The sequence below is a fragment of the Ptiloglossa arizonensis genome, chromosome 2 (assembly GCF_051014685.1).
Source record: "Ptiloglossa arizonensis isolate GNS036 chromosome 2, iyPtiAriz1_principal, whole genome shotgun sequence".
NCBI classification, from domain to species: Eukaryota; Metazoa; Arthropoda; class Insecta; order Hymenoptera; family Colletidae; genus Ptiloglossa; species Ptiloglossa arizonensis.
In genome coordinates this window covers 18,344,056-18,369,995 of record NC_135049.1, presented here as the reverse complement: position 1 = coordinate 18,369,995, position 25,940 = coordinate 18,344,056, and the positions used below count along the sequence as shown (strand labels likewise).

Below are 25,940 nucleotides of genomic sequence, written 5' to 3'. Positions count from 1 at the left end.
TGGCGTGATTTACAAATCGGCGTGAGGACATCAGGGACTGCGAACATTATTGTTCTCGTTATTGTTAATCTAATCTTCCGAAGACCGACTCCGTGATGGAAACATTTTTTTTTTAATTTTTATTCAACATAAAGTAACAAAATTTGAATACGGAGCCACTAATAACTCATGTGGTGGTTGATGGGATTTTAAACGTGGTATAAAAATAAAAATTAATGAAAAAAAAAGAATTAAATACTTTTCCGAAGAATTTGTAATAAGTGAAACCTTTTTCAATTATTTCGCTTGAAATGCTGAACATTTGGATATGTTTACAAAGGAATCTACAAAGTAAATGTATTCTAAACAAAGTCTTGAAACAAATCTGTGATTTTCGTCTTGTACTCATTTTACATCGCGATTTTTTAACAATTACAATTTTTTCGGTGTTTAAAGGACTAGTGGATTATCGATGTTGATTTTCTTTCGAAACTTTGATATTTCGATTCGTTAATAAGCTTTTACAAATTCATCGTTATAATTGTTCTTAGGTGTTACGAATTTGTTAAAAAAAGGAAACTAATTCGTCTTCGTTTTAGCTACCGCTAATTCGGTATAAATAATCAATAAAACGTTAAATCGCTCGTCACTGATCACACGCATAGATACACATGCATGCACACGTACGCTACTCTCAGTCAAATAAGAGAGCACGTTAAATGAACCAATTTTTTGTAAAATCGTTCCCGATGAAAACTGTAAAGAAATGTGAAAGTTATCATTAATATCTCTTAATACAAGACATCGATTTTCTGTACAAAGATTTACATTCGATAGAACGGGTATCATAGAGAATTCTGTAAAGTGCATGAGAGTGTTCTTTCAGAACATTAATAGACCACGGTCAGTCTATGTAAAATGTTTACCGATAGATACTTCAAAATTTGTCAGCTCTCGGGCTAGGCGCGTATTATCGACTTTCCGTGGACTAATTAATTCAAGTTGTATTCAGCGATTTCTCATTCACCAGACAGTTTAGTCCAGTACGAATCCATACTGTAGTAACATGTTGAAAAAAATAAGAAAATGAGCACACCAAGTTCCGAATACGAATTTGTTCATAATACACAAAATTATTTTTCAACTTGAAACAAAATTTTAGCTAATTCTTCTCCGTGAAAGCATACCTCTGGAGATAAAATTTCATTTGTATAGCTCATTTTCGTCTACATATGCAAAAAATTCAAAGTTCAAATTGTATCTTTTGAACAAAATCGAAACCAGCAAAACGATGACTTAAACTGTTCCCAATTTTGCACGATTATACTTCAATTATTCTTGATAATTTTTGAAGAAAAATAAAAGAATACATAAATAGTTTGCCGACTAAAAACCTATTGAGCACTGTGAATATTTCGCTGTTGTACAATTTTTCCGTCGAGGAGCGGTCGAGAGTGTCACCCTTCGATTGTGTCGTCGAATCGAGCGACAGTTGTACGAGTACGTTCACCAACTGTCGCGCGCCAGAAAGCCGATAGTGCGCGCATGCGCGTAGCCATTAATTTCTCCGTTTGGCGTATCGAAATTCGCACTCGAGTCCGCAGAACTCTTGTTTAGACGAAATTTATGGAGAGTGAAAATAGAAATTCAGCCTAACGTTTTAATAGCACTCCTCTAACATTAAATAATCATCTATCGTTAATATCGTACAACGTTCAATGCTATATACAAGGTATTATAGAAAAAGTTCAGTAACGTCGTCACTGTTGGGGGGACACCAGTGTCTATTCACGATCCTTTAATAACGATTACTGTTCGGTGATCTCTTATACGTATAATGTTACATGGTATTTTCAAAGACTTACGTGTTAAACCTCAGCAGAATGTTTTGAATTACGCTCGAAATACGTTACGCTGCAATTTCGTATAGGATTCGCTGCAACGGAAGGACGGCAGAAGCAAATCCCGCCGATTCGATAACTGTTGAGAATTGAATCAGCGTATAAAGCTATTATTTCTATCATTTTCCCTTTTCGAACATCCTTTCCGTCTAATGGTATATTCAATTTTTCGCTTGAGCAATCGATACACATTTTCTTCTGTGTATTGTAGTACGTATCGTAAAATACACGGTTCTTAAAATTTAAGTTACGGAGGGTTGGCTAATAATCGGTGGTAATAATTATATTTCCTCACAGAGAACGAAAACGATATTCTTCGGCTTTCTTTTCTTTTTTTTTGTACTAATATACTTGCTTATGTTTCATTCGTCGACACGTGTACGTATAATTGTCGAAATTGAAAGAATGATTTTTGTTCCACAGTCTTTCGTTATCAATGAAAATTATAGCGTAATATAATTGACTTTCTTCACCGACGTTCTCGTCGTGTTTAGGTTTGTTCAGCGATAGAAAAATTGAATACTTTCAAAATTGTGTGTGAAAGATTTCCTCCGTGTCGCGTGTTCGTGTATTAATTGCTCGTTTTCGAGAACACGAACCCAAAGAATCGAGATCTGTTTCCAGGAGTAGGTATATGTATATCTACCAATCAGAATCCCGGTGGACATTTTCTCGGTAAAATTGTTGCGTTAAAGTTTCGCGGCGGGCAACGAGTGCTTTGAACTCGGTTATATTTCCCTGGGGAACGCGAGACAAGAAACCAGAATGCAAGGACAGAGGACGCGCGAGAAGAAAATCTTATGCAATAAGAAAAATCGAACCGGAAGATTCCCGAATGGGAATTCGCACTGGAACTAAAGATGATATTACACGTGCGTTGTGCACCATGATTTTCTTCTGCGAGTAATCGTGTCGCGTGTCACTCTCAGGACACTGGAGATCGCGTGTCTGTAAATTTATTTTCGAGGTCGATGTAAAAAATTAACAATCTTGACGAGCTCGTCGCACGTACGGTAAATAAAAGAAACCTCGACAGACCCTTTGTAAAATTTCTCTTACTTTTTCTTTTATATCATCTAGATCGAAACCTTGTCTTTTCTTTCGGGTCTGAATACAGTTTCAATTTATTATTATTATCTATCTACGATTTTTGTCAGCTTTTAAAAATATTTCAGCGTTCGATGTTGTTGCGTTTGACTTCAAATTTTTGATTTGTAAGTTTATGATTTGTAAGTAATCCTTCGACCAAGCTTATGTATTTAATGTTTCGATTATTCGAGTCATCTTCAGAAATGGAGTAAGTAAACGATTTATGAGCGAATCAGTTGTAAAATTGGGTCATTTATTCGTTCTATTTTTGAATATAATTCAACGCACGAGGATCGATATATAAATTACGTAAAATTGTGTGTGTAACGGTTAGGTACGATTATGTTAAATACGTAAGCTTGTTTAAAGATAACTTTGTATAGTTTTAATATTTTGCAATATTGAATATTGGTAATAATAGTCACTGTATAGGGACGATATCGTGGATCGATGCGATATATCATATCAATCAAAAAGTGTTTGACATTCTCGAGGTCCTGTCAATATATTGAGATGTGTGTTGGCAGTATTGCACAATATACCGAGAAATATATGGTATGTATACATATATTGTTCGAGGAGAAAAGTTTGAAATATTGTTTCAATATTATCGATACGAAATTATAAATTTAATAATATCGATCGCGTTTGGGGGTAATTTAAACCTGACAAAATTGCCTTCCTTTATTTAAAAAACTGTTTAAATAAGAATTTTCGAACTCGAACAGAACGAAAGAAGAAAGTAATCGAAAAGGTATTCAACGAGAAGATTTAATTAATTCTATCCAATTAATTCGCAAAGAAAATCCAAATTTTAATTCTTTGGGCCAGACTATCCTCTGTAGGGTTAAGAAGGAATTCGATCTCGAAGAAAAATATCAAGCTCCTCTGTGACGTGTCTCCGAGCACAATAAAATTGTAAACCCGTCCCATGATTCATGGTGTCTGAACGTTTGAAGAACCAACGGAGAGGTACGAGTGGATATTCGCAATAAATTGTTCATACGTCGGCTCGTGGGAACGTGTACGCCCTTTTCAGAACGAATCGAACGAGTGTGAGGAAGTTTGTTCGGTTAGCTTGGTTGGATCGATGGTTGGATAAGTTGGTGTTCGCACCAAAAGTAAAAGTTTGTCTCGATGGCCAATCACGACCTTCCAACGAATCACCAACGGAGGGATAACGATAATTCTAGCAACTGCTCAAGCTAATATCGATTGTCATTAGACATCGTACGAAAATTCGCTCGCCTGTCACAGCCGAAACCGAGTGGTTCGGCGGTGGTAGTCCCAGGATCGAACAACGCGTTGTTCGTCCATCGATATCGCTCTTCTTTTAACGCGAAAGGATCTCAGCATTCGATTCGCTTACATCTTATGATATGTTACAAGAAACAGAAAAAAGGGACACTTTTAACTCGCTACTGCACGCGATTCGTTCGTCGTTTGTACTGAGCAGACTAAACACGATTATACTCAACTCTTCTCAATATACACGACTACACTCGACCCTTTTCGGTATACACGATCATACTCAAACTTTCTCAGTATACACGATTATACTCAAACCTTTTCAATATACACGATCATACTCAATCCTTTTCAGTATACACGATTATACTCAAACCTTTTCAGTATACACGATTATACTCAAACCTTTTCAATATACACGATCATACTCAAACCTTTTCAATATACACGATCATACTCAAACCTTTTCAGTAAACACGATTATACTCAAACCTTTTCAGTATACACGATTATACTCAAACCTTTTCAATATACACGATTATACTCAAACCTTTTCAGTGTACACGATTATACTCAAACCTTCTCAGTATACACGATTATACTCGACCTTTTTCAATATACACGATTATACTCAAACCTTTTCAGTGTACACGATTATACTCAAACCTTCTCAGTATACACGATTATACTCGACCTTTTTCAATATACACGATTATACTCAAACCTTTTCAGTATACACGATTATACTCAAACCTTTTCAGTATACACGATTATACTCAACCCTTTTCAGTATACACGATTATACTCAAACCTTTTCAGTATACACGATTATACTCAAACCTTTTCAGCATACACGATTATACTCGACCTTTTTCAATATACACGGTTATACTCAACCCTTTTCAGTATACACGATTATACTCAACCCTTTTCAATGATGAATGTTCAGCGCGTGAAGTACGTTCGTCCCTCTCTAACTGTCGCGTATCCCTACCACTTTCGCTGTATTCCACTCGCTCTTATCGTCTAGGTGCCGCGAAACGGTCTCGAGCTCAGGACCGAGAAACGACAGTTAGAGAGTCCTCGTACACGAGTTTCTTAATTCGACGTAGAACTGTACGATAGAAAATTGCAAAGAACGAACACGCGCCGTACACAATGATTCTTTTCTCTATCGTTTTGGATCATTCGTAATTTCGAGAGTATTTTCATATATCGTTGTAGATGTATTTTTACAGAGGGGATTCGACGATTCGTTATGTACATTTTGATTTACGGTAACAATACGACACGACTTAACAAATGCTCGAAACGAGGATACAACGGTGTGTTTATTACAGAGAAAAAGAAAGGGTGACTCGTGAATTTTGCGTTAGTCTGCTCCCGTACCTGACGAGAATAATACTTTACAGCTAATTCACAGCTATACGTTACGCACTCCCATAATCTCGTATTCTATGACCAATACCAATATTAAACGGTGTGGATAGTTTCATATGCAACACTCTTAAAGATTAGTGCTTATTCGCAACAGTACTTTTAGTTATTGTTCTTGAGCACAGTATTCGAATGTGAATTTCACGCGTGGATCGATTTCTGCGTCCGGCCGTGCACGATTTTTCACGAGGGATCGTAAATCGACGATCGAGACCCGCCGAAGGTGCATCGATTCGTTTGTTTCGCGAAAGTTTCATGAAATATAAAAAAACCTTTCGGTAGAAATCGTCGATAAAAAAAAAGGCCCGCGTACAAAAGTGAAAGTCTAGACTGTAAACATTTTCACGAGTATAAAAAACGCATTGCTCGTATTTGTTCTCCGTAAAAAAGTTCACTCGTTACGAAAAATATATACTTATTTCGGTACTTATGTATTCAAAAATGACGCGTTCGGTTTGTTTGCAAACGCGTTCGAGTGTCGTTTCATCGTGCGGATAAAATCGTCCACAATGTGTGAAACAATGGCGGGCACGTGTGTCGTATCATCGTCGTATACGTTTCACCTCGGAGACTCGGAGTGGACGCAAAAATCGATTCGATTATAATTAAGGAATGTGTTCTTTTTTTTTCTTTTCTTTTTTTTTTTATCTTGCGAAGTGCTTAGATGTGGAAATATAAATACTGTTACAAGTTCTCTATCTAAGTAGGCGTGTAGAAACATCGAGTTCGGGTCTCGTGTCGTGAATCGAGTGTACGTAATTTCCGAGTTTCGAGCGGAAGTGTTCGAATCGCTTCGCCCAAGAGTTCTTCGATCGCGCGAACATGCGAACTGGGATGGAGTTGTCTTGCTATCGGTGATCTTCTCTTGCGTTCTTCTTCTTTTCTTCTCATCGTGAATAATTAAACACGTTCGTAAAGATATTACCATCTTTTCTTCTCGTTTCTCTTTTTTTTCTTCTTTTTCTTTCTCCTTTTCAACGCCACGTCTAGAAAACAATCCACCACGCGTTTCGTTGCTCGCGTTTCTATCGGAGAAGTGTCTAGACGAAAACACAGATTTCACGTTCTAGTAATACCGAGTAAAGTTCATTAAGAGTAGTCCTTGGATTAACGTAGGAACGTCTGCAGGAAGTTCAGGGAAATTCCTAGAACATTTAGGAGACACTTGGTACATCTTGAAGACATCTTACTTAGAACTTGCGTAATGCCATTACTGGGTTTATCAAACACGGCATTAAATAGTACACTATCGCGAAATTAGGCTGGGCTCGTCTCTCGCCGTTTTGATTCGTCCGGCTGCGATAAGTAAACGTCAACAATTGCTTCCGGTGACGTGGCTCGGTTACACAGAGACAGTTCCACCGAATATGGAAATTATTTTGTGAACAGTTCCAGCGATTTTCTACCAGACAACGCGTATATCGAAAATTACGACAAAACCCGACCGGTATTGTAATTAATTGTTTCGCGATGTTCGAAACTATGACGAGAAAATAAAATTTGAACTTTTCGGTTTTTCGTTTTGTAATCACCTTCGAGGGAAACGTAACATAAATATAACACGATGATTGATAACGCGAGGAACGTGACGAGTAAAATTAGATCGAATGAAAAATAGAGAAAGTAGAGAAATTGATTGAATAAAAGGTAAAGAAAGTATGAACAAGAATAGATTGAATAAAAAGTAGAGAAAGTTGGGAGAATAGATTGGTTAAAGAATAGAGTGGTAAAAATAAATTGAGCAAAATGTAGAGAAAGTAGCAGAAATTGATTGAATGAAAACTAGAGAAAGTAGCAAGCTTGCAAAATGTGCGATAATACAATCGCTTGATAATTAGTTACTGTTAAATAACGAAAAAGTCGGCAGTATACTTTCGTTAATATTTGGTTGTTTCTCGTACGTGGAAATAATCCGATGAAACATTGTTTAATAGAAGTGTTGCAATTTAAATATTCGATTACTCCGCGTACGGTAAAATTGGACGCGAAATGAAAAATGTTTAGTTCGTTAAACTCGGGAACGCCATTTCCAGCCATTACCAATCATAACTGGAACGCGTACTTTCCTTTCAATGGTCACCATCCCTCGTATCCAACGAGAATGCCTTGTTTACATGTTCATTTGCATGCGTAATTATTTATTCGCAACGGTAAACGTCGAATCCCGAATACTTTACATTGTCATCGTTTCTTCGAACGAATGTTCGGAAGTGATTCAATTTTCGAAACGAACGAAACTCTCTGTTGCGAAAATTTCGAGAACGAGACGCAATTTTACGGTTGGGGGGGAAAAAAAAATGAAAAAAGAAACAAAAGGTTGCTTTGTTCTCGAACGAAATCGTTCTCGGAATCATCGACACCGTTCTTTCGGTTTCTTCGTTATTCGTCCGAAGCGAGCGCACACTATGTCACTGCGATAGAACGATTACTTCTCTACTTTTAACGTATACGACGCGTCAAGTGCACCGATCGATTCAGAACGTTCGTGTCTCGTTCCACGAGAACTTCCGCGATTGAATCTCTGTTCACCAGGTTCAACTCTTCACTTGGTTACGTTTCATCGAACACGTTTCGTTCGACTGCGAGTAGTTTTTTTCTTCTTCTTCTTCTTTTTTTACATTTCAGTGTTCTCCTCGGCTTCCTCGTCGACCTTCGGCAACATGTAAACACTAGGAATCGACGGTACGTGATCTTCGAGCTTCAAGATCGGCTTGCAGTCTCTGGTGACGTCTACTTGATTGAAAGAGTCCTTTAGGATATTGATTTCGTTCTCGTGGGCGAACAAGCTGGTAGGTGGTTCTGTGCCACATATGTCGTTCTCGTCGGTGCCGTTCCTGTGGCACAGGTTGCCAGATGGAAATTGTCACGAGGTCAACGCGAAAGGATCCGTCGACAGTTCGTCCACGCTCGAGCTGGCTTTCACCGGTTCCTGCTTCTCGACCTGGTGGCTGAGCCTGTGAACGATCTCGTCGTGGAGGATGTTGAAGCACATCGCCGTGAGCGCCATTCCAGACATTATGTAGCAGGAGCAGAACCAAACGGTTACGTTCTTCGACTCGTAAAGGCTGTGGCGGGGGTAGGAACCGGGAACCATATCGCCGAACCCGATCGTGCTCAGGCTCATGAAGCAGAAGTAGCTTGCATCTACAGTTGAACATGAAACAAGAGGTTTAGCAATGTTTTTTTCCTTCATTGTAGATATTTAAACGTAAATGGTATGTTGCAACTTAAATCTAGAACAAGTCAATTTTGATTTTTCAATCATTTGAAATGTCATTCTAGGTGTTGCAGAAACAGAAGTAGCCTTGCATCTACACATGAAACAAGAAGTTTGGTAAAGTTTTTTGATTTTTCAATAATTTGAAATGTTATTCTAGGTGTTGCAGAAACAGAAGTAGCCTTGCATCTACACACGAAACAAGAAGTTTGGCAAAGTTTTTTCGTTTATTGTTGATATTTAAACGTAAATGGTAAGTTGCAACTTAAATCTAGAACGAGTCAATTTTGATTTTTCAATAATTTGAAATGTTATTCTAGGTATTGCAGAAGCAGAAGTAGCCTTGCATCTACACACGAAACAAGAAGTTTGGCAAAGTTTTTTCGTTTATTGTTGATATTTAAACGTAAATGGTAAGTTGCAACTTAAATCTAGAACGAGTCAATTTTGATTTTTTAATAATTTGAAATGTTATTCTAGGTATTGCAGAAGCAGAAGTAGCCTTGCATCTACACACGAAACAAGAAGTTTGGCAAAGTTTTTTCCTTTATTGTTGATATTTAAACGTAAATGGTAAGTTGCAACTTAAATCTAGAACAAGTCAATTTTGATTTTTCCATAATTCGTAATAATTATATCTCAAAAATTAATAGCGAATGGTCATATTAGATTTCTCATCGACCCATTCGTAAACTCCTTTAAATATTTTTTAAGATTAAGAAAACCACTAGATACTGGAAACCTGTATTAAATACTTTTAAGACGTTCTTTTCTATTCAAACAATAAATATTTAGCAAGTACTAAGTCATTTAAACTTAAATACTTGATAAACAAAACTGTTAGGTAGTACTTTTCTCCCAAGGGTGAACAGAGAAAATATTGGAATATCTATTCTAAGCCAGTTCTAATCCTATCTTATATCCCTTCGTGTAAACTTACCTTTATCGTACTTTTTAAAAGATCAATTAAAGTCTCGCACACTTAGGGTACAATGTTTGAAATTCTCTACTTAAAAAACTTTCGTCGTGTTTTCCGCAGAACGAATTAAGACTTTACACACTCGAACCACAACGTTTGCGTTTTTAAAGAATCGATCAATACTTTGTAGATTTCAGGTACAATGTTCAAAATGTAGAAACGTGGAAACGTGTTTGTGGAAAACCTACTCTCGTCGTGTTTTTTGAAAATATCAATCAAGACTTCACACAGAACGATGTTTGAAATGCTCCCCTTGAAAAATTCACTTTCGTCCAGCTTTTCAAAGAATCGATTCAGACTGTATGTTTGTTCGTGCACCTGTTTGTTACGTTACCATCGTCGCGATGTGTTTTTCTTTTTTTTTGCCAGTGTGGTTGCCATCGTGGATAATATAATGTGATCTCTTTTAAACGTACCCACAAAGGACCATCCGTCTAACTTGTGCAGAGTAAAAGCACCTGCCACAATGTAGCAGAGCATAGCGCCGAGACAAATGCTGATTGGTGCGAGTATAGTAACGTTGGGCCTGTCACCGGAGCCAAGACTCGACACTTCGTCCTTCGGGCTGGCTTTAATTTCCACTGTGCTCGTGAACGTTGACGCGTTCGCGCGAACGTAAAATGGTTCCTGCAGCTGCAATTGTTGCTGCTGCTGCACCAGCTCCTCTTGTTGTCGTTTCTTCCTCATGCGTCTCTCTTTTTCCTGCGTCAGTGTCAATTTAAAAGCAATATTTTAAGATCGATCCGCGAAAGAAAATAGGTTACACCGAGGATCGTGCTCACGAAATCTACCCCGACGCGTGCAACGCAAAACTCGTTGGCTGTATGAAACTATCTGAACAAAAAAACGTTGACTATACGAAATAATCTTAACAAAAGAAAAACGTTTACTATAAGAAACGATCTTAACAAAAAAACGTTGGTTATTTGAAAAGATCTTAATAAGAAAATGTTGGCTATGTGAAACGATCTTAACAAAAAAACGTTGGTTATTTGAAAAGATCTTAACAAGAAAATGTTGGCTATATGAAACGATCTTAACAAAAAAAAACAAAAAACGTTGGCTATATGAAACGATTTTAACAAAAAAGCGTTGGCTATGTAAAACGATCTTAACAAAAAACGTTGGCTATACGAAACGATCTTGACAAAAAAACGTTGGCTATACGAAAAGATCTTAACAAAAAAACGTTGGCTATACGAAAAGATCTGAACAAAAAAATGTTGGCTATATAAAACGATTTTAACAAAAAAACGTTGGCTGTATGAAAGGATCTTGACAAAAAAGCGTTGGCTGTATGAAACGATCTCGACAAAAAAAAAACGTGGGCCATACGAAACGATTTTAACAAAAAAAAAAAACCTGCACCGAGACGAAATGTCTAATTAGGTACTTGGCCGCGAGTAGCAACAATAGAGGTCGACCAAAGAAATTTCCCAGCTGGAGGTACACGCGTCAATTTGAAAAATGTTCACGGTGGACCGAAAAACACGGTAATTTGGAAAACTTTACTTCGTCCGGGCTATCGGTGTTAACTATCATTTTTTATTTTACCGTACGTAGTTAGAGAGAATGTCTCGGAGCGATGTTCTTGACGTGAAAGTAATCCCGAAATGCTGGCCAAAAATTCTCCAAAAATTCTAACCAGCGAATTTCAACCCAGAAGCATTCTCTTTGGCTCTACAATATACCCTTCCTTGCTTTTAATACTTACTTGGAAAGAATTCTTTGCTTAATTCGTATTCTTCGTAAAATTTATTTTAAAATACGGTTTCACAATCTCGTGACAAATTTTCCCTAACTCTTCACCGAGTTACTGAACAATTATAAGTAAAAGACACAAATACAGTATTGTGTACAAACGCAGCGAGGTCGGTATTAAAATTAATCTCTTGATCGTATCGATCGATAGTTTAAAGATTTTACGATTTATTCGAGTACACACCTCCATTCGTCGTTCATCGTAGCAACAATAGCCGCAGTTCGAACAAAGGCAACAACAAAGGGCGCGCGTAAAGACACCTCTGGCGCATCTGGATAAGAGACCACCAGCACTCGACAAGTAGACCAGAGTCAATGGGATACCAAGGCTGGCGTAACCCATGGTCGCGATCTTCCCCCATGTAGATTTCGGCGCTATGCTTCCGCAGCCTGAAAAGATGCAATTAAATATTTAACGATGGAAAGTGTTGCATCAAAGTGAATTCACCTATTTCGTAAGCACGTAAACACTCGTCGAACGAAGTTTGTGCAACGAACGAAGCAGTTCTTTGTCGAAAGTTTCGCGGGACCTGAATTTCCCAATTATTGAACAATTTGAAACAGAATTTCTTGTTGAAAAAAATTCCACACCCCGCCAGCGGAATTCATTTGTTCGCATAGTTATCGTTATTGAAAGTTGCTTTGACAGCGGTTCAAAATTTTTAAATTTAAAATTCCATTATTATTAATCCCCGAAACAGAATTTCGCGGAAAGTTTCTTCTTGCCAAAAATTCCGTGCCCCGTCAGTGGAAATCATCGTAAACAACGATTTAAAATTTAGAAATTTAAAAATTCTACAATTATTGTTCCCCCAACGGAATTTTCAACCCAAAGTTTCTTCTCGAAAAAAAATTCCACGCTTCGCTGGTCGTGTCGTACATTGTCGTGGTTCCCGTCATTCCCGCGAGCGCATAATTATTGCCAATCGTCGACAATACGCGCGAACAATTTAAACGCGTATTTCACTAGGCTAAAAATATTGATTTATATTGATTCCCGCGATTTCCATTCCTTCCGTATTTCCATTATACCGGGCAGTATATCAGTCCTCGCTGAAAACGGCAGCCATTTTATCCACGACCGGAAAATAAAGAAAAAAAGAACGAACCAAAAAAAAAAAAAAAAAGAAAAGAGCCGCATCGAAAGGCGCGGGAAACTCCGACAGCCATGGACCTATAGTCTCTTCGGAGCAATTAATCGTAATATCGACAAATCGAGCCGGCGACGGTTGGTGGCCGTGGAGAGGGCTGAAATTTACATAGAAAGTGCAATATTCGTAAACGAATGTTGTTTAGTATCTCCCAAGCCGGTTTGCGGGGAAAAAGGGTGAAAAGAAAAAAAAGAATAAATAAATTTAACGTCTCGCGAAAATAAAGAGGTCGAAGGGGTGGTATTTTCGAGATACGAGGAACAGGGTTGGAAAAAGCACCAGGGGGGGCAAGGGGATCGAATCGATTGGGCTGACGCCGCTTAAGATAATGGATCGCCTATTGGAATTGCTCTGGACCGTGCATGATAGTGGCTTGGAGTCCATTGCCGATGGAATTGCACTCGCGGAAACCTCGCGGAACTGCGCGGATGCCTATTCGTCACTGTCGTTTCGCCTTATCGTTCACGACGGTGTGACCCTTTTCGTATCCGTTATCTGTTACCATTTGTTAGGGGCTACAGCAGATTGTCAGCTTCGAGTTTTATTGCTCGAAGGAGTATAACAATATATAGAGAACGCGGCCCCCCGTTGATCGCTCCGTATCTACATACGCTTCTTAAGTTCGTGAACATCCGGAACAAGTTAACCCCGAAGCTTACGTTTCGATGTGCATTGAGATTCTTTGGTTAGAAAATGTCCCACGTGTACGAAACTTGTGTTTTTAACTTTATTGTAGAATTAGGGGATTGATGAGATATAGGAGTGATTGATAGAATTTGTTAGAATAGTTTCAATTATGGAAAAATAATTTATCATTGGGTCAGGACTCGAAGGGTCGAAGAAGACCCAAAGAATCTAATGGGGTTGAACATGATCTCTGGGCTCGAAGGATTCGTTTACGACATCTTATAGTAATCACAAGTCTTCTTCGGGTGGATGTATTTGTGAAATTTCAGCGTTATTCGATTAAATAAATTGCTATAAATTGACTCTATTCGTCGTTTATTGTTTTAACAAGAGTTTGGCGCGCGAAAAGTTATTTCAAAGACTACGGTTGGAATAATAGGGTAGACGAAACAATGCAGTGAAGTGTTTTGATTGTGTCTCGGGGTTTTGTATATAAATTGCTATAAAACGAGTCTATTCGTTGTTTATCGTTTTAACAAGATTTTGGCGCGCGAAAAGTTATTTCAAAGACTACGCTTGGAATAATAGGGTAGACGAAATAACGCAGTGAAGTGTTTTGATTGTGTCTTGGAGTTTTGTGTTAAAAATGTGATTCCTTGAAGAAACCTATGTCTATACTAACAACGTTTGGGGGGGGGGGGATCGATTACAGTCAGCAGAGTTAGATGTTTGCGCAAGCCTCGCGGCTTCGAATTCGCTTGGACGCAGAGAAGCGAGACTTGGAAAACTCATTGGGAACATGTCCAAGTTTGACAAGCTGTCTTATTGTTAGACCAAGGAACTTGTTCACAATGACCTCGTTACCCCCGCCTCTTGAATTTTCGACCGATTCGATATAACGAAGATTTTCTATCGAACGAATGTACAACTCTGGGTCAGATAAATTACACCGTTGCTCGAATATCAATTGAAACGATTCTCTCTGTTGGTAGCTAAACATTGCCAAATTGAATATTTAAATTATGCACGTATAGAATCTGACAGTATCTTGAAAACAATATAAAAGGAATACTATTAAATTAGAAAGCCTTAAATCGGTTTTAAATTGGAGAAATATAAGATCGAGTGATTTTTTTTCAACAAATTAATAAAATTGCGTATGTTGTACGAAATAATTTTTCGATCGACTCAAATTACCATATCACTGTTTAATATTTAAAAATATACGGTACGGATTAAACACTATCCAATGAAGCTTTTATTAATGGTTCATTCTCCAGCATTTCAATTTCAGAGTGATTGTTTTGACGAGTCTTTTTCGTAATTTATTTTTCAGAGAGATGCATTTCAATTCGGAAAATATAACATTCGAGTTTCATCGAATCGTGAATACTTCGTAGCTTTTTTTCTGTAGCTTTTCAAGTAAATTGTCCGCTTTATTTAGACCGTTAATTTTGTCTTACTTTACTCGATGGGGGTTTTTTATCTATCGTAAATTGTTTTTCACGCGACATAAAATAGTCTCGCCTCGTACGGTGTAAAGTTTTCACTTTTATTTACTCGATAACGAATTTTAAAGATAGAACGTTTAGTTCTTGTTTTTAGAAAAATTAAATTACACGCTGGAACATAAATTGCAAATGTACGTTCTATCACACTCGGCTGAAAATCCCGCATCGCTCATCTCTTATGTTTCGTTCTCGAACATCGTTTTGCTCGTTACGTTTCTTCCGATTTAACATTTTCTCTCTACTAGCATTCTCGATGTTCCACACACGCGTCCCTTACTCTCTATTCAGTAAACTGTGCGCTGTTCAACGCGCTGCAACGCAATGCACCTACAAAATGTCATCCAAAACATTACACATTTCACAGCAACGACTGAAAATTTTACGTGCACGCAAAGAAAGAACGAAACGTAATTTCGAAATTACTTCCGTTGCTGTTTAATTCACTACGCGATAGATAGAAACCCCGTGCTTTTATTTGACATAGTCTTAGACTCAAACTAGGATTTAGGTTTCTTTGAAACGGAGAAGCGCGATGAAAAATTTAAAATGAATTTTTTCGCAAAATAATTTCGTTTCCGGTTTCTTTTCGAGCAACGATTAGTCCAGATTACTTTGTACACATTTTACTACTTTTTACGTAGTAAAATATTAATTCTTTTGAAATTTCAATTTTATTGTTCTTGCTCTCACCATTTCTCTCAAATATTTATCACGATAATTTCAATTTCGTATTTATAAATAATGTATTTATATTTATTCCCGGAACAACACAAAATGTACGAATGATGATAAAAACACCTTGTTTAGAATTCGTAATTAATTACCTATTGGACACGAAGATGGGTAGATTGAACTTACCCATTTTTTCAATATTATCATCACCGTATCGGATCGTCAAATATCGAGAGTCACCTCACAACTGTGTAAGTTCACAGTTGCTTCTGGTATTTATTTAATCCACTCCTACCTTATTGGTTCGTCAAATATTTAACATGACGTCACGACTGTGCAAATTTGCAATCGCTTCTTGTCTTTATTCGATCCACTCTCCGCATCGTGTTCCCCGTATCATTTTTTTATCGCGTCTATAATTCACGTTCGACTTACTTGTTTATTTTATTAAAAAAAAAAAAAAAATAGAAATAACGTGCACGAAATTGCAGTGTTTTCGAAAGTTCCGTGTACGTTACATCGTTACACAATACACGACCGAATAACGCGATCGAAAAATGTTCTCGTCAAGTTATCCACGTTAGTTTTCCACCGTCGCGTATTACTACGGTCACAAGGTATAGTCTGTGCACGGCAACGTGCGCACGTAACGCGATATTACGTAAGTTTTAATTCAGTTTAATGTTCCCGTCCTATGGTTTCAACTCCATCAGCGAAATCTGCTCGGTAGTAACACCGTGCGATGAGAAATCAATTAAACGTCTTTATGCCTGGCTGTATGAAGCGTATTGACACTTAAACTTCTGGAACACCGTCGAAAGTATAGAACGACGCGACGTCGCGAGGTGAAGTTCGAAACAACTGCTTGTGACGTCACTGCGTCTCTATAATGCGGGGTGAATAGTTACGGAAGTTTGGCCACTTTTCGAAACCATCGTGGCAGCCAAAAGTTCACGGTCCGTTCCCATTCGTTAATTACTCTCTTAAAGAACTCGAAGCTTCGTCTTAAATCGCTCCACAATGGTGGCGACAGTTGCGTGGATATTTTCTCATTTCAACCTCGAACTTAAAAAAAGAGTTAGTAAATTATTGGTCAGATTGTCGGATAGCGCAGTCATTTGCCTTTCGAACGAGCGCGAGAGCGTTAAAATCCGATTATTTTTAACGATGTTATAGCCATTACAGTAGCGCAGACTATTCGGCTGACTCTAGACGGGTAACACTACTTGTCTAACCATGGACGGGGGTCATACTACTTGTCCGAACATATACAGAGTAATACCACTTGTCCGATCAGAGATGGAATAATACTACTTGCCTGATCACAGACGGGGTAACACTACTTGTCCGAGTATAGACGGGGCAATGCTACTTGCCCGACCACATAGGGCAATACTACTTGCCTGACCACAGACAGGGGGGACACTACTTGTCCGACCATGGACAGTGTTATACTACTTTCCTGACCATAGACGGGGTTATACTATTTGTCCAACTATAGACAGGGTAATACTACTTGTCTGATCATCGACGGGGTAATACTACTTGTCTGACCGTAGGCGTGGTCAATTCTACTTGAGCTCGAGGAACGAAGGAAACGCGAGGACTGAAAAAGCAAGAGCCTCGTTAAATGGTTATAACTGCATTAAAAAGCACCTCGCTTTATTACTTTTGCGCTTGTTTGTAAGGTAAATGATTGCGCTATTCGACAATCTGACCAATAATTTACTAATTCTTTTTTTTATGTCTAATTGTCTGACTTTTATGGGAAAACAACTGTTAGAATTTGACAACTCCCTCTTCAAGTGGCGATTTCTTTACTTATGTATCGACCGCAATCAAATAGACCATAATGGGAAGAAAGTGGAAGGATTGAACTTTAATTTTATTATTGTGGCAATAGTCTGTGTTCAGTATTAATAAAGTGGTTGCTGTTTGAATTGTACGTTGCTACAGTGCTCGAGTAGTATGACTCGTCTATGATCAGACACGTAGTATAACCACCGTATATGGTCGGCCAAGTAGTAGGACCCCCGTATATGACCCGACAAGTGGTATTACATCCGTCTATGGTCAGACAAGTTGAAATGCAGTTGTAAGGTTAGAAATTTGGCCTTAAGGGAACGTGGAGATTTTAATTATATCGTAAAAATAGGTCGATAATGTAAAAGCATTTGGAAAATAGTGCGAATCGAACAAATTTTATTTGAATTGAAAATAAAAGAGAATTCTATGGAACAGTAAATATGAATGAAAGAAAATAACACGTTATTTGAAACAAGAGATTTCCTTTGATGTTGTACTTTGACGAGTGCAGGATATTGTGTTTACAAGGGTTTGAAGTGGAAATATAATATTGAGAATTTTCAATCGGAGAATTACATTCTTAAATATGAGCCTCGTTACTGGTAGATTTAATAGGCTGGATCTTTAATTGGCAATTGACGAATCGTATTTGTAACTGTCGAAGAGCTGGCTCAAGAACTGAACTCCACTTATTCCAACATTCGAAAAATATTGGTCAGCAGTCAACTGCCAGTAAAAGATGAGTGTGTACTCTTCTTTTTAGATTGAAACGTGAAACGTTTATGAACGTCGGATGAAAAATGGCAATATGGCTGGCGGAACACAATATCCTAACAGAAAACAGCACCTGCTTTATTAAGTGCTTAATAGTGTATGGAGGGAATTATCAATTATTGCCTCGGAATCCAACGGTAACTAAAGTGTTTTATCGTTGGCAATTAGATAGTTCCAAGTCGGTATTAAAAGAAAAATGGAGGGTTTTGCGTCGTGTGGTGCAAAGCTTTATTCTATCAGAACAATACGAAACCACATGACAGAGGATTTGTTGAGAAATTTATACGGTTTTACCTTGTTATACGAAAATGAACAAATTTATATTCTTTTCGAAATGATTAAAATTATACGAGTGGAAAATAGATACGAGCAACACGTAATAATAATATTACCTATAGTATACTAATATGCATTACGCTAACCTAACCTAAGTTTATTATTTACACAGTATCCCTAAATATTAATTTCTTAAGTATCGATATACCTCAAAAACGAATCCTCACGAATGATACCAATGATTTACCAATTTCTTATTTTCGTAGAATAATTTACATTTTTGTTAATAAATACAATTCCCTCAAAAAGGTCGTCCATGTTTAAACTGAGTATAGTTTTGAATTTTTAGCAAAATAGACATAGTCTATTCAATTGAAGTCGTTTAATTCGATTTATTTTGAATTCTCAGAATTTTGCTCTCAATGGTTCTCGAACGTGGAATGTTGCAAGTATCGAGGTAGGGTATAGGACACTATGAAAGTAGGTCAGGTGTCAACCATAATTTCGGTAGCTCTAACACATACGTCCACACTCATTTGCCACGTGTGATCTTCGATGTCGTCTCGCTACCTCTTCCCTATTTCAATGGACAAGTGTGCAGTTTGAGAGACATTTAGATGGTAAAAGTACAGGTCTACATAATTGTAGTTTGAACTGGTAAAAGTACAAGTCTACATAATTGTAGTTTGAAAGACATTTAGATGGCGAAAGTACAAGTCTACATAATCGTAGTTTGAGAGACATTTAGGTGGCAAAGGTACAGATCTACATAATTGTACTTTAAAAGACACTTAGGTGGCAATGGTACAGGTCTTCATAATCGTAGTTCGAGAGACATTCAGGTGACAATAGTTATCGAACCGCTCTGTTGTTGCACGCTCCACAATCACTCGACATTTTTTCTATTACACCCATTACAGACACAATGAGTCATTACACACCATCATCGAACGACGTCACCGCACCATTTCTTCCCAACTTCGACCGACGTAGAGACACATTTAGATAGCAATACGTATCCAATGACTGTTGTTACGTATTTTAAATTCGTTCCGAAGTTTCAGCAGCCTCTACAGACCGGGCAAACAATAATCGTTCGTGTTGCCAAAAGTACAGGTCTACAATTGTTCACCACCCCCTCCCCCACCCCCCTCCTTACCGTACGAATGAAAACTGGGTTACTCTCCGAGCTATTTAAACATTTCTCTCGCCGGGGTCTCAATAGCCGGGCAAACAATTTTTCATCCGTCGCTTTTCAAAAACACCATATTACGTTCGGGGTAGTGAGATGCATGAATGGGAAAGGGGGGACCCGCCACTGGGGCGTACGGGGGGAAATACCGGAACGGTGTAACGAGATGACGGTATCGCGATAAAAAAGGTAACAGACACGAGACACGCGAAGCGAAACGAAACGAGAAACGGAAGAGACTCCGGGGATTATTTATTTTCCCTGTAACCGCAATCCGCGGGCGCATTTTTCGCGAGACGACCGAACAAACTGTCTGGAAAACGAGGAGAAATTACATTGGTAAAAATAATAGAAGGCTGACCACTATCGGCTAGACCACCGACCAATTTACGCCTGCACGCGTTGCGCAGCGAAACGATAACAACGTACACGTTCTTTCGCGCGGTCTCGATTAAGTTAATTCTCTATCGTGTTTTCGACGCGAATGGTCGATCATTAATTTTCAAGGGCACGGAATTTGTAAATATTTCATTTCTCCCTTTGGTATCTTTCGATTTTTATTTTCCTACTTTTGGAGTACGAGTGTTTATAAAGTGAGAGAAGTTCGAGGGGATCAGGAGAGAAAGTTAATAACGTATAATTAATTTTCTAATTTTTAGGTGAATGTACTATATTTGAAAATTTCTTCATTGAGGTTTAAATCTTTTTTATGATTTCTTGTTTTGATTTATATTTGACTTATAGACAACAAAATCGAAATGCACTTTACGTAAGTGTATCGTGCTCGTACTGGGTGTGTTAATTAGAGATTACTGGGTAAATAATTGCATTGTGCGTAGAAAAATGTATATTGGTCGAGCAATCGTGGGAATATGTATTCCAATCGTTTTAAATGTGCCACATTGGATGCAGATATTTTCTTGCTTTCAAAGGGTGACTTTTTAGAAAATTTTCCACAAACGATCATTTTACGAGAATACTCGTAGAAAAAAAATACAACTGATTGTGCGTAGAAAAATGTATATTGGTCGAGCAATCGTGGGAATATGTGTTCCAATCGTTATAAATGTCCCACATTGGGTGCAGATATTTTCTTCATCTCAGAGGGTGGTTTTTTAGAAAGTTTTCGACAAACGATCATTTTACGAGGATACTCGTAGAAAGAAAATACAACTGATTAAGAAAATTATTCGAAGTTGCGGAACCCTGCTTATAAAAGTGTCGCGGTAAAAGAAAATGAAGAATGAACTTTCCAACTAGTGCGGGTAAAAGGCGAGCTTTCGCCAAAAAATTCTGTAACCTTTCTCTCGCTCGAGTATATGACCTCGTTAATCATACCCGGAGCATTTCGTATTATAATGTGTATACCCGTGATTACATTATACTTTCATTTAAATACGAAAGTATTCGAACGATGTAACAAGAGATTTAACGTGCATGACCATAAAACTCGGCGGATGTCAGTGACCAGGATATCCTACAAACCGCGATTGCCGGTGCAGTTGTTCGCCAGTGAAGCATTGTGATAAGGCCCTGCACCAGCTGGTTTTACGACAGGCACGTGACTTTTTCGCCATTTTTAAAATTAAGGAATTTTCATGTACAATTACCACGACACACGCACTCGATACTTATACACGGGAAAGCATAAAATTCTAATTAACATTTGAGAGACCGAGTTCGTGTTTTCGTTCCTCTACGGAGCAAAGTGTTTTTCTTCACGTCGGTGCTATCGTCGTGGGTCAATTTCTCAAAAATATGAAAAACACGTATAATTTTATAAATACGAGCCAAGAAAGGAATATAATTTCTGAACAAAGAAACCGGGTAAAATTATTTATCAGGTAAATAAAGGATGTTCAGTCACCGCTAGACGGTTAAATATTTGTTGAAAAGTGTTTATACGAAAGTGTTTATAGTTAATATATTAAGAAGAAAAGAATTTGTAGAATAATTGGAGAAATGGAAATTTTTTAAGTCGAGTATGATTGAATTAAATTGAATTAAATTTGATTCGATCGTGTGACGCGATGGAAAATTAGTTCGCGAGAAACTATATCGAAAATATAGTGCAACCTTTCTCCCGTGGCATGTAGATTTCGAGAAAATCGATTTTGAAAATTTGTGGAGCGAACGCGGGGACCATTACTCATTCTTTCTCCTTGTGTTGGTGCTCGTAAACATCGATGATGGCGTGGTACACTTTTAACTGGTTCTAACTAGTTAGAAGATAGTAAGATTGATGGGAAACAGATAATACCGTACCACTATCAATGTTTATAAGCGCCAAGACAAGTAGAAATAATGAATAATGGACAAACGAGTTAGCCGAGTTGTATTCAGTTGCACGTGCACCGGATGAATGTACGAAATCGTTTTTTAAAAAAAACGAGGCCCCGAGCAAACAAATTTTATTCTACATTTCGAAATTATTTTCACTTTTTCATCCCCTGGCTACCGACACTACACTTTGTATATCATTTTTCATATTACGTGTACACGATATACAGATCGAGTCGAGAAAAACTACTTTTCGTTCAAAAAACATTGTTTCTAAAACCCTTGTTGAACAAATATCTTTCTTATTCTTCGTGTCTTATATTGTCAAAGATACCAAGGTGATCTTGAGTTTCTCAAACTCATATTTTTGGTAAAAATCGACTCAAGGTCACCTTATTATTGGTCACTGAATTTGTTTTTCTTCCTTTCTTTAATAAGAATATACACTGTCGTTCAAAAAAATCAAGATTACTTCGATATCTCTGCAAACATAACTGGTTGGCACACACAGTTTAAATTTCAAGTCAAACGTACGAGCAGCTTTCTAAAATAGTTACCCATCGTTTCGAAAAACTCAAAGCTCAACCATCGAGATACTATAACTATAGAAAACATTCTACCTCCGTCAAAATCCCTCTAAACACCCCAAATCGACTTAAAACATCAAACCCTAAGAAAACACCCTTAAAAAAAATCCAAATTCTAAAATCAAAAGATACCGTTTCGATCGTCGCGAAAGTTTCATCGACGGTTGCACGGTGTTGAAAAATGTCACCTTGCAATCAGAGCACGCTTTCACGCGATGATTTACGGACGCAGCCGTGAACAGGGGCTGAGAGTATGATGAAGGACCAGGAGGAACGTCGACGAGGAAGGCGAGGGGGAGGTTAGAATACTTATCTTGGGGGGCTAGCATTTACGTCCCGGTTTCGGCTGTTTAATTTACCGCTCGAAATAATTTGCATACGGCGGGACGGAGCGTTTTCGTCGCGCAATAACATCTCGAAGATGAGCCGTATGCCCGCGTTAGGCGAATGCATCGCGCCACACGCTGCCATCCGACTAGCACCCGGCGAGAGAGGAGCGAACAACCCCGTTTCGCCGTCCCTGAGATCGCAACCATCCAACCATCCCTCCCAGTTCCAGCGTCCCTCCTCCCTCTCCACGGTTTGTCGACGTCGTTTCGTGGCACAGGGTTGTCGGGATCCCCGACGTAACCCCCCGAGGTCGTAATGGTAAGTCTCTCCGCGCGAGGACCCCGAAATTAATAACGCGACCCGGCGCAAATACGGCGCACATAATTAAAGCGATATTACGATCTGGGACAGCGGCTGTATCGTCTAGCAGCCGGCTGGCTCTACGTGGATGTTATTTAGCTGCTCTCGGAGCGCGACCGAATGCTCTTCAATTCGTAACTCGGACACGAGGGTGTGCTGTTTGCGACCAGGTGATTTATATCGATTTCTCTCGTTTTGATGAGCAATGGAACGCGCTACGAGAGGGGCGCTTCAACCGAGCTGGTAACGAACTGTTCGCAAGGTAGCGAGTCAGTTGGAGGATTCACGACACAGTGTCGTTGTAAAGGTGTCTTTGGGTGTTGATTCGTGTCGTTTGGTGTGTTGTAAATCTTTGAAGTAGCACGTTTGGAAATTGTTTTTTTAGTTTTTGGACAAAGTAACAACGAACAGTTCGAAAGTTAGCGAGTCAGTTGGAGGATTCACGAGACGGTGTCGTTGCAAAGGTGTCTTTGGGTGTTGATTCGTGTCGTTTGGTGTGTTGTAAATCTTTGAAGTAGCACGTTTGGAAATTGTTTTTTTAGTTTTTGGAGAAAGTAACAACGAACAGTTCGCAAGTCGTTGTAGAGGATGCTTTGGGTGTTGACTGTTTCGTGTCGTTAGGTTGTAAATTTGAAAAGAGAACACGTTTGGAAATTGTCTTTTATTTTTTGGACAAAGTGACAACGAACAGTTCGCAAGTCGTTGTAAAGGATGCTTTGGGTGTTGACTGTTTCGTGTCGTTAGATTGTAAACCTTGAAAGATAAGGCTTTTGGAAACTTTTATTTTTATTTTCTGTACAAAGTAAAAATAAGAGAGTTTGGTGAATGAGTAACTCCGAAGGAAGAAGGATTTTCGTCCGAGGGAGGAAGTATGAATTTTTGAGAATTAGTTAAAATGATGTCTATGAGATAAAAAGGAATTTTTGAGGATTACTTTTTGCGAGGTTGCACCTTTGATCCTTTGAGGGGAAACGATGAGTTCTAAATGGTCTCTGCTAAATTCAGTTTTGACGGATTACGCTAGAATATTTAAATTGATTTTTCATTTGATAAATGTAATTTTCATTACACTTTTATTCATTCAAATTAACCAAGTGAAAAATAAAATCGTAAGGTAAAGGGTTTAAGAAGAGATTTTCTTGTTCGTTGTAGAAAAATTATAATTTTCTATCGATAGTCTTACACGATGGACTTGTAATATTTGTATAATAATGTAAAATATTTTTTTGCGATTCATCGATTGAAACTGGTACATAGAACGTTCGAGTACATCCTCGTACATCGATTAGTATTAATTGTTTATAAACGGGATGCGAAACGGGTTGGAACTTATTCCTTTGAAAGTAGGTTTATTCGGGGTAGTAACTCGGCTTGAATTTCAATTCAAGGTAATCAAGGCACACGCTGGCAGGATTCAAATCCAGTAAAGGAAGGGTAGACGGGATTCTAAAGGACAGATTCTTAAGCCGAGCTTCCACACGTGCAACGGGTATCGTGGAAGACGTTTGAATCGCTTAAGCCTAGTATTCTAGTCTGGCGTTTCGGGAAAATCGATTTTCTTCACACATTCTTATTGCTCGAAATTAAGTTTCTAAAGGATTTTTTTTAAATTTTGATAAATACTCGAGCCATAAGTATCTTGACAAGTAGATATCGAGTATACAAGGTACATTCAAAATGGCAATAGTTAGATTTAGAAACTGGGCCTACTGGGCTTCACTTCTTCGTACAATGATCTTTCCTGTATGTCATCTCGATAAGTAAACGTTTACTTTGAATATGTGTCATAGACTTTGTTGAACGAAGACGTTAAATAAATAAGTAAAAATAAAAGTTTCGAACTCTGTTCCAATCTAACGCCACTTGGTAGACACGTCGTTATCACAAAGAAGAAACGTAAAGAGTATATTAAAACAAAAGGAACAATATTCAGACATGAAAAAAATTCACAAAATTTCTCGAGAGGTTTTATTAGAAAATTTCTTCAGTACATATTTGTAAGCGTATAAGACATACACTCATATACAGAGTGTATGTTTTATCTCCATGTGTTAAAATACCAAAAATATGTTCTCAAAAAAATTGTTTGATACAAAGGGGAATATTATACGTTACAAATTATTTTTCCATTCCGCTTCATACCAAGCAACATTCGTAAGAATATTTTTTGTTGCGTCGTCGATTGCTCGTAAGATATTCCACTACGTCGAGATAAAACAAATACCCTGTGTGTCGCAAACGTTGTAGCTTCCCTGCACTCTTCGACGTCTCTTTTCAGTAAACCACGCTACACGATTCTCCCGAAAAGAACGAAATTAGCTGTTCCGTCTCAGGAAACAATCGGACATCGTAGACTTCGACCGGTTCCTCCGAACTGGAAAAACCTCGTGTACTGTTCCACAGTGAGGACGCTTGAAAGGTAGAATTCGAGTGGAAATAGCAATTTTGATGCATCATTGTGTGCCTCTTGACTCGCGAAACAATCGTAAACCGTCCCTTGTGACTCGCTCCGAGCAGACATCGCGATCATTTCCAAGAATCAGGCTGTTTTAATTAGCGAGAAACTTTCCCTATACGCTTCGTCCTTGGGGAGACACGGTCTCTCAACTCCAGGAAATAAGCTTCCAATCGCGTTCGAGAGATCGCGAAAAATTCACATCCGATCCTGTGGTTGGATCGTCGCGGAGGATTTGATAAATTGGAATTTTTTTTTTTGCGAGTGTGGAAGTTAGAATCAAATTTTTAACGTATTAACCGTCACGG

The 25,940-nt window shown here is 38.2% G+C and overlaps 2 protein-coding genes across 2 annotated transcripts in view; both read right to left on the bottom strand.

Annotated features, from left to right (window-relative positions):
- Window positions 1-7,970: 7,970 nt before the first annotated feature.
- LOC143155228 (uncharacterized) lies at window positions 7,971-8,514 on the bottom strand (the record flags this gene model as incomplete). Its single annotated transcript, XM_076327695.1, has 1 exon — window positions 7,971-8,514. A coding segment is annotated over one exon (246 nt), but the record flags the coding sequence as incomplete, so codon positions are not given.
- Window positions 8,436-25,940, bottom strand: part of LOC143155226 (potassium channel subfamily K member 6) — a 99,823-nt gene continuing 82,318 nt past the window's right edge. The window contains exons 3-5 of the mRNA XM_076327691.1: window positions 11,796-12,001; window positions 10,267-10,552; window positions 8,436-8,798 (exon numbers count right to left, since the gene is read on the bottom strand). Of these exons, the coding sequence (XP_076183806.1) occupies window positions 8,518-8,798; window positions 10,267-10,552; window positions 11,796-12,001 (773 nt within the window). The 3' untranslated portion in view covers window positions 8,436-8,517. The remainder of the gene's footprint in view (window positions 8,799-10,266; window positions 10,553-11,795; window positions 12,002-25,940) is intronic.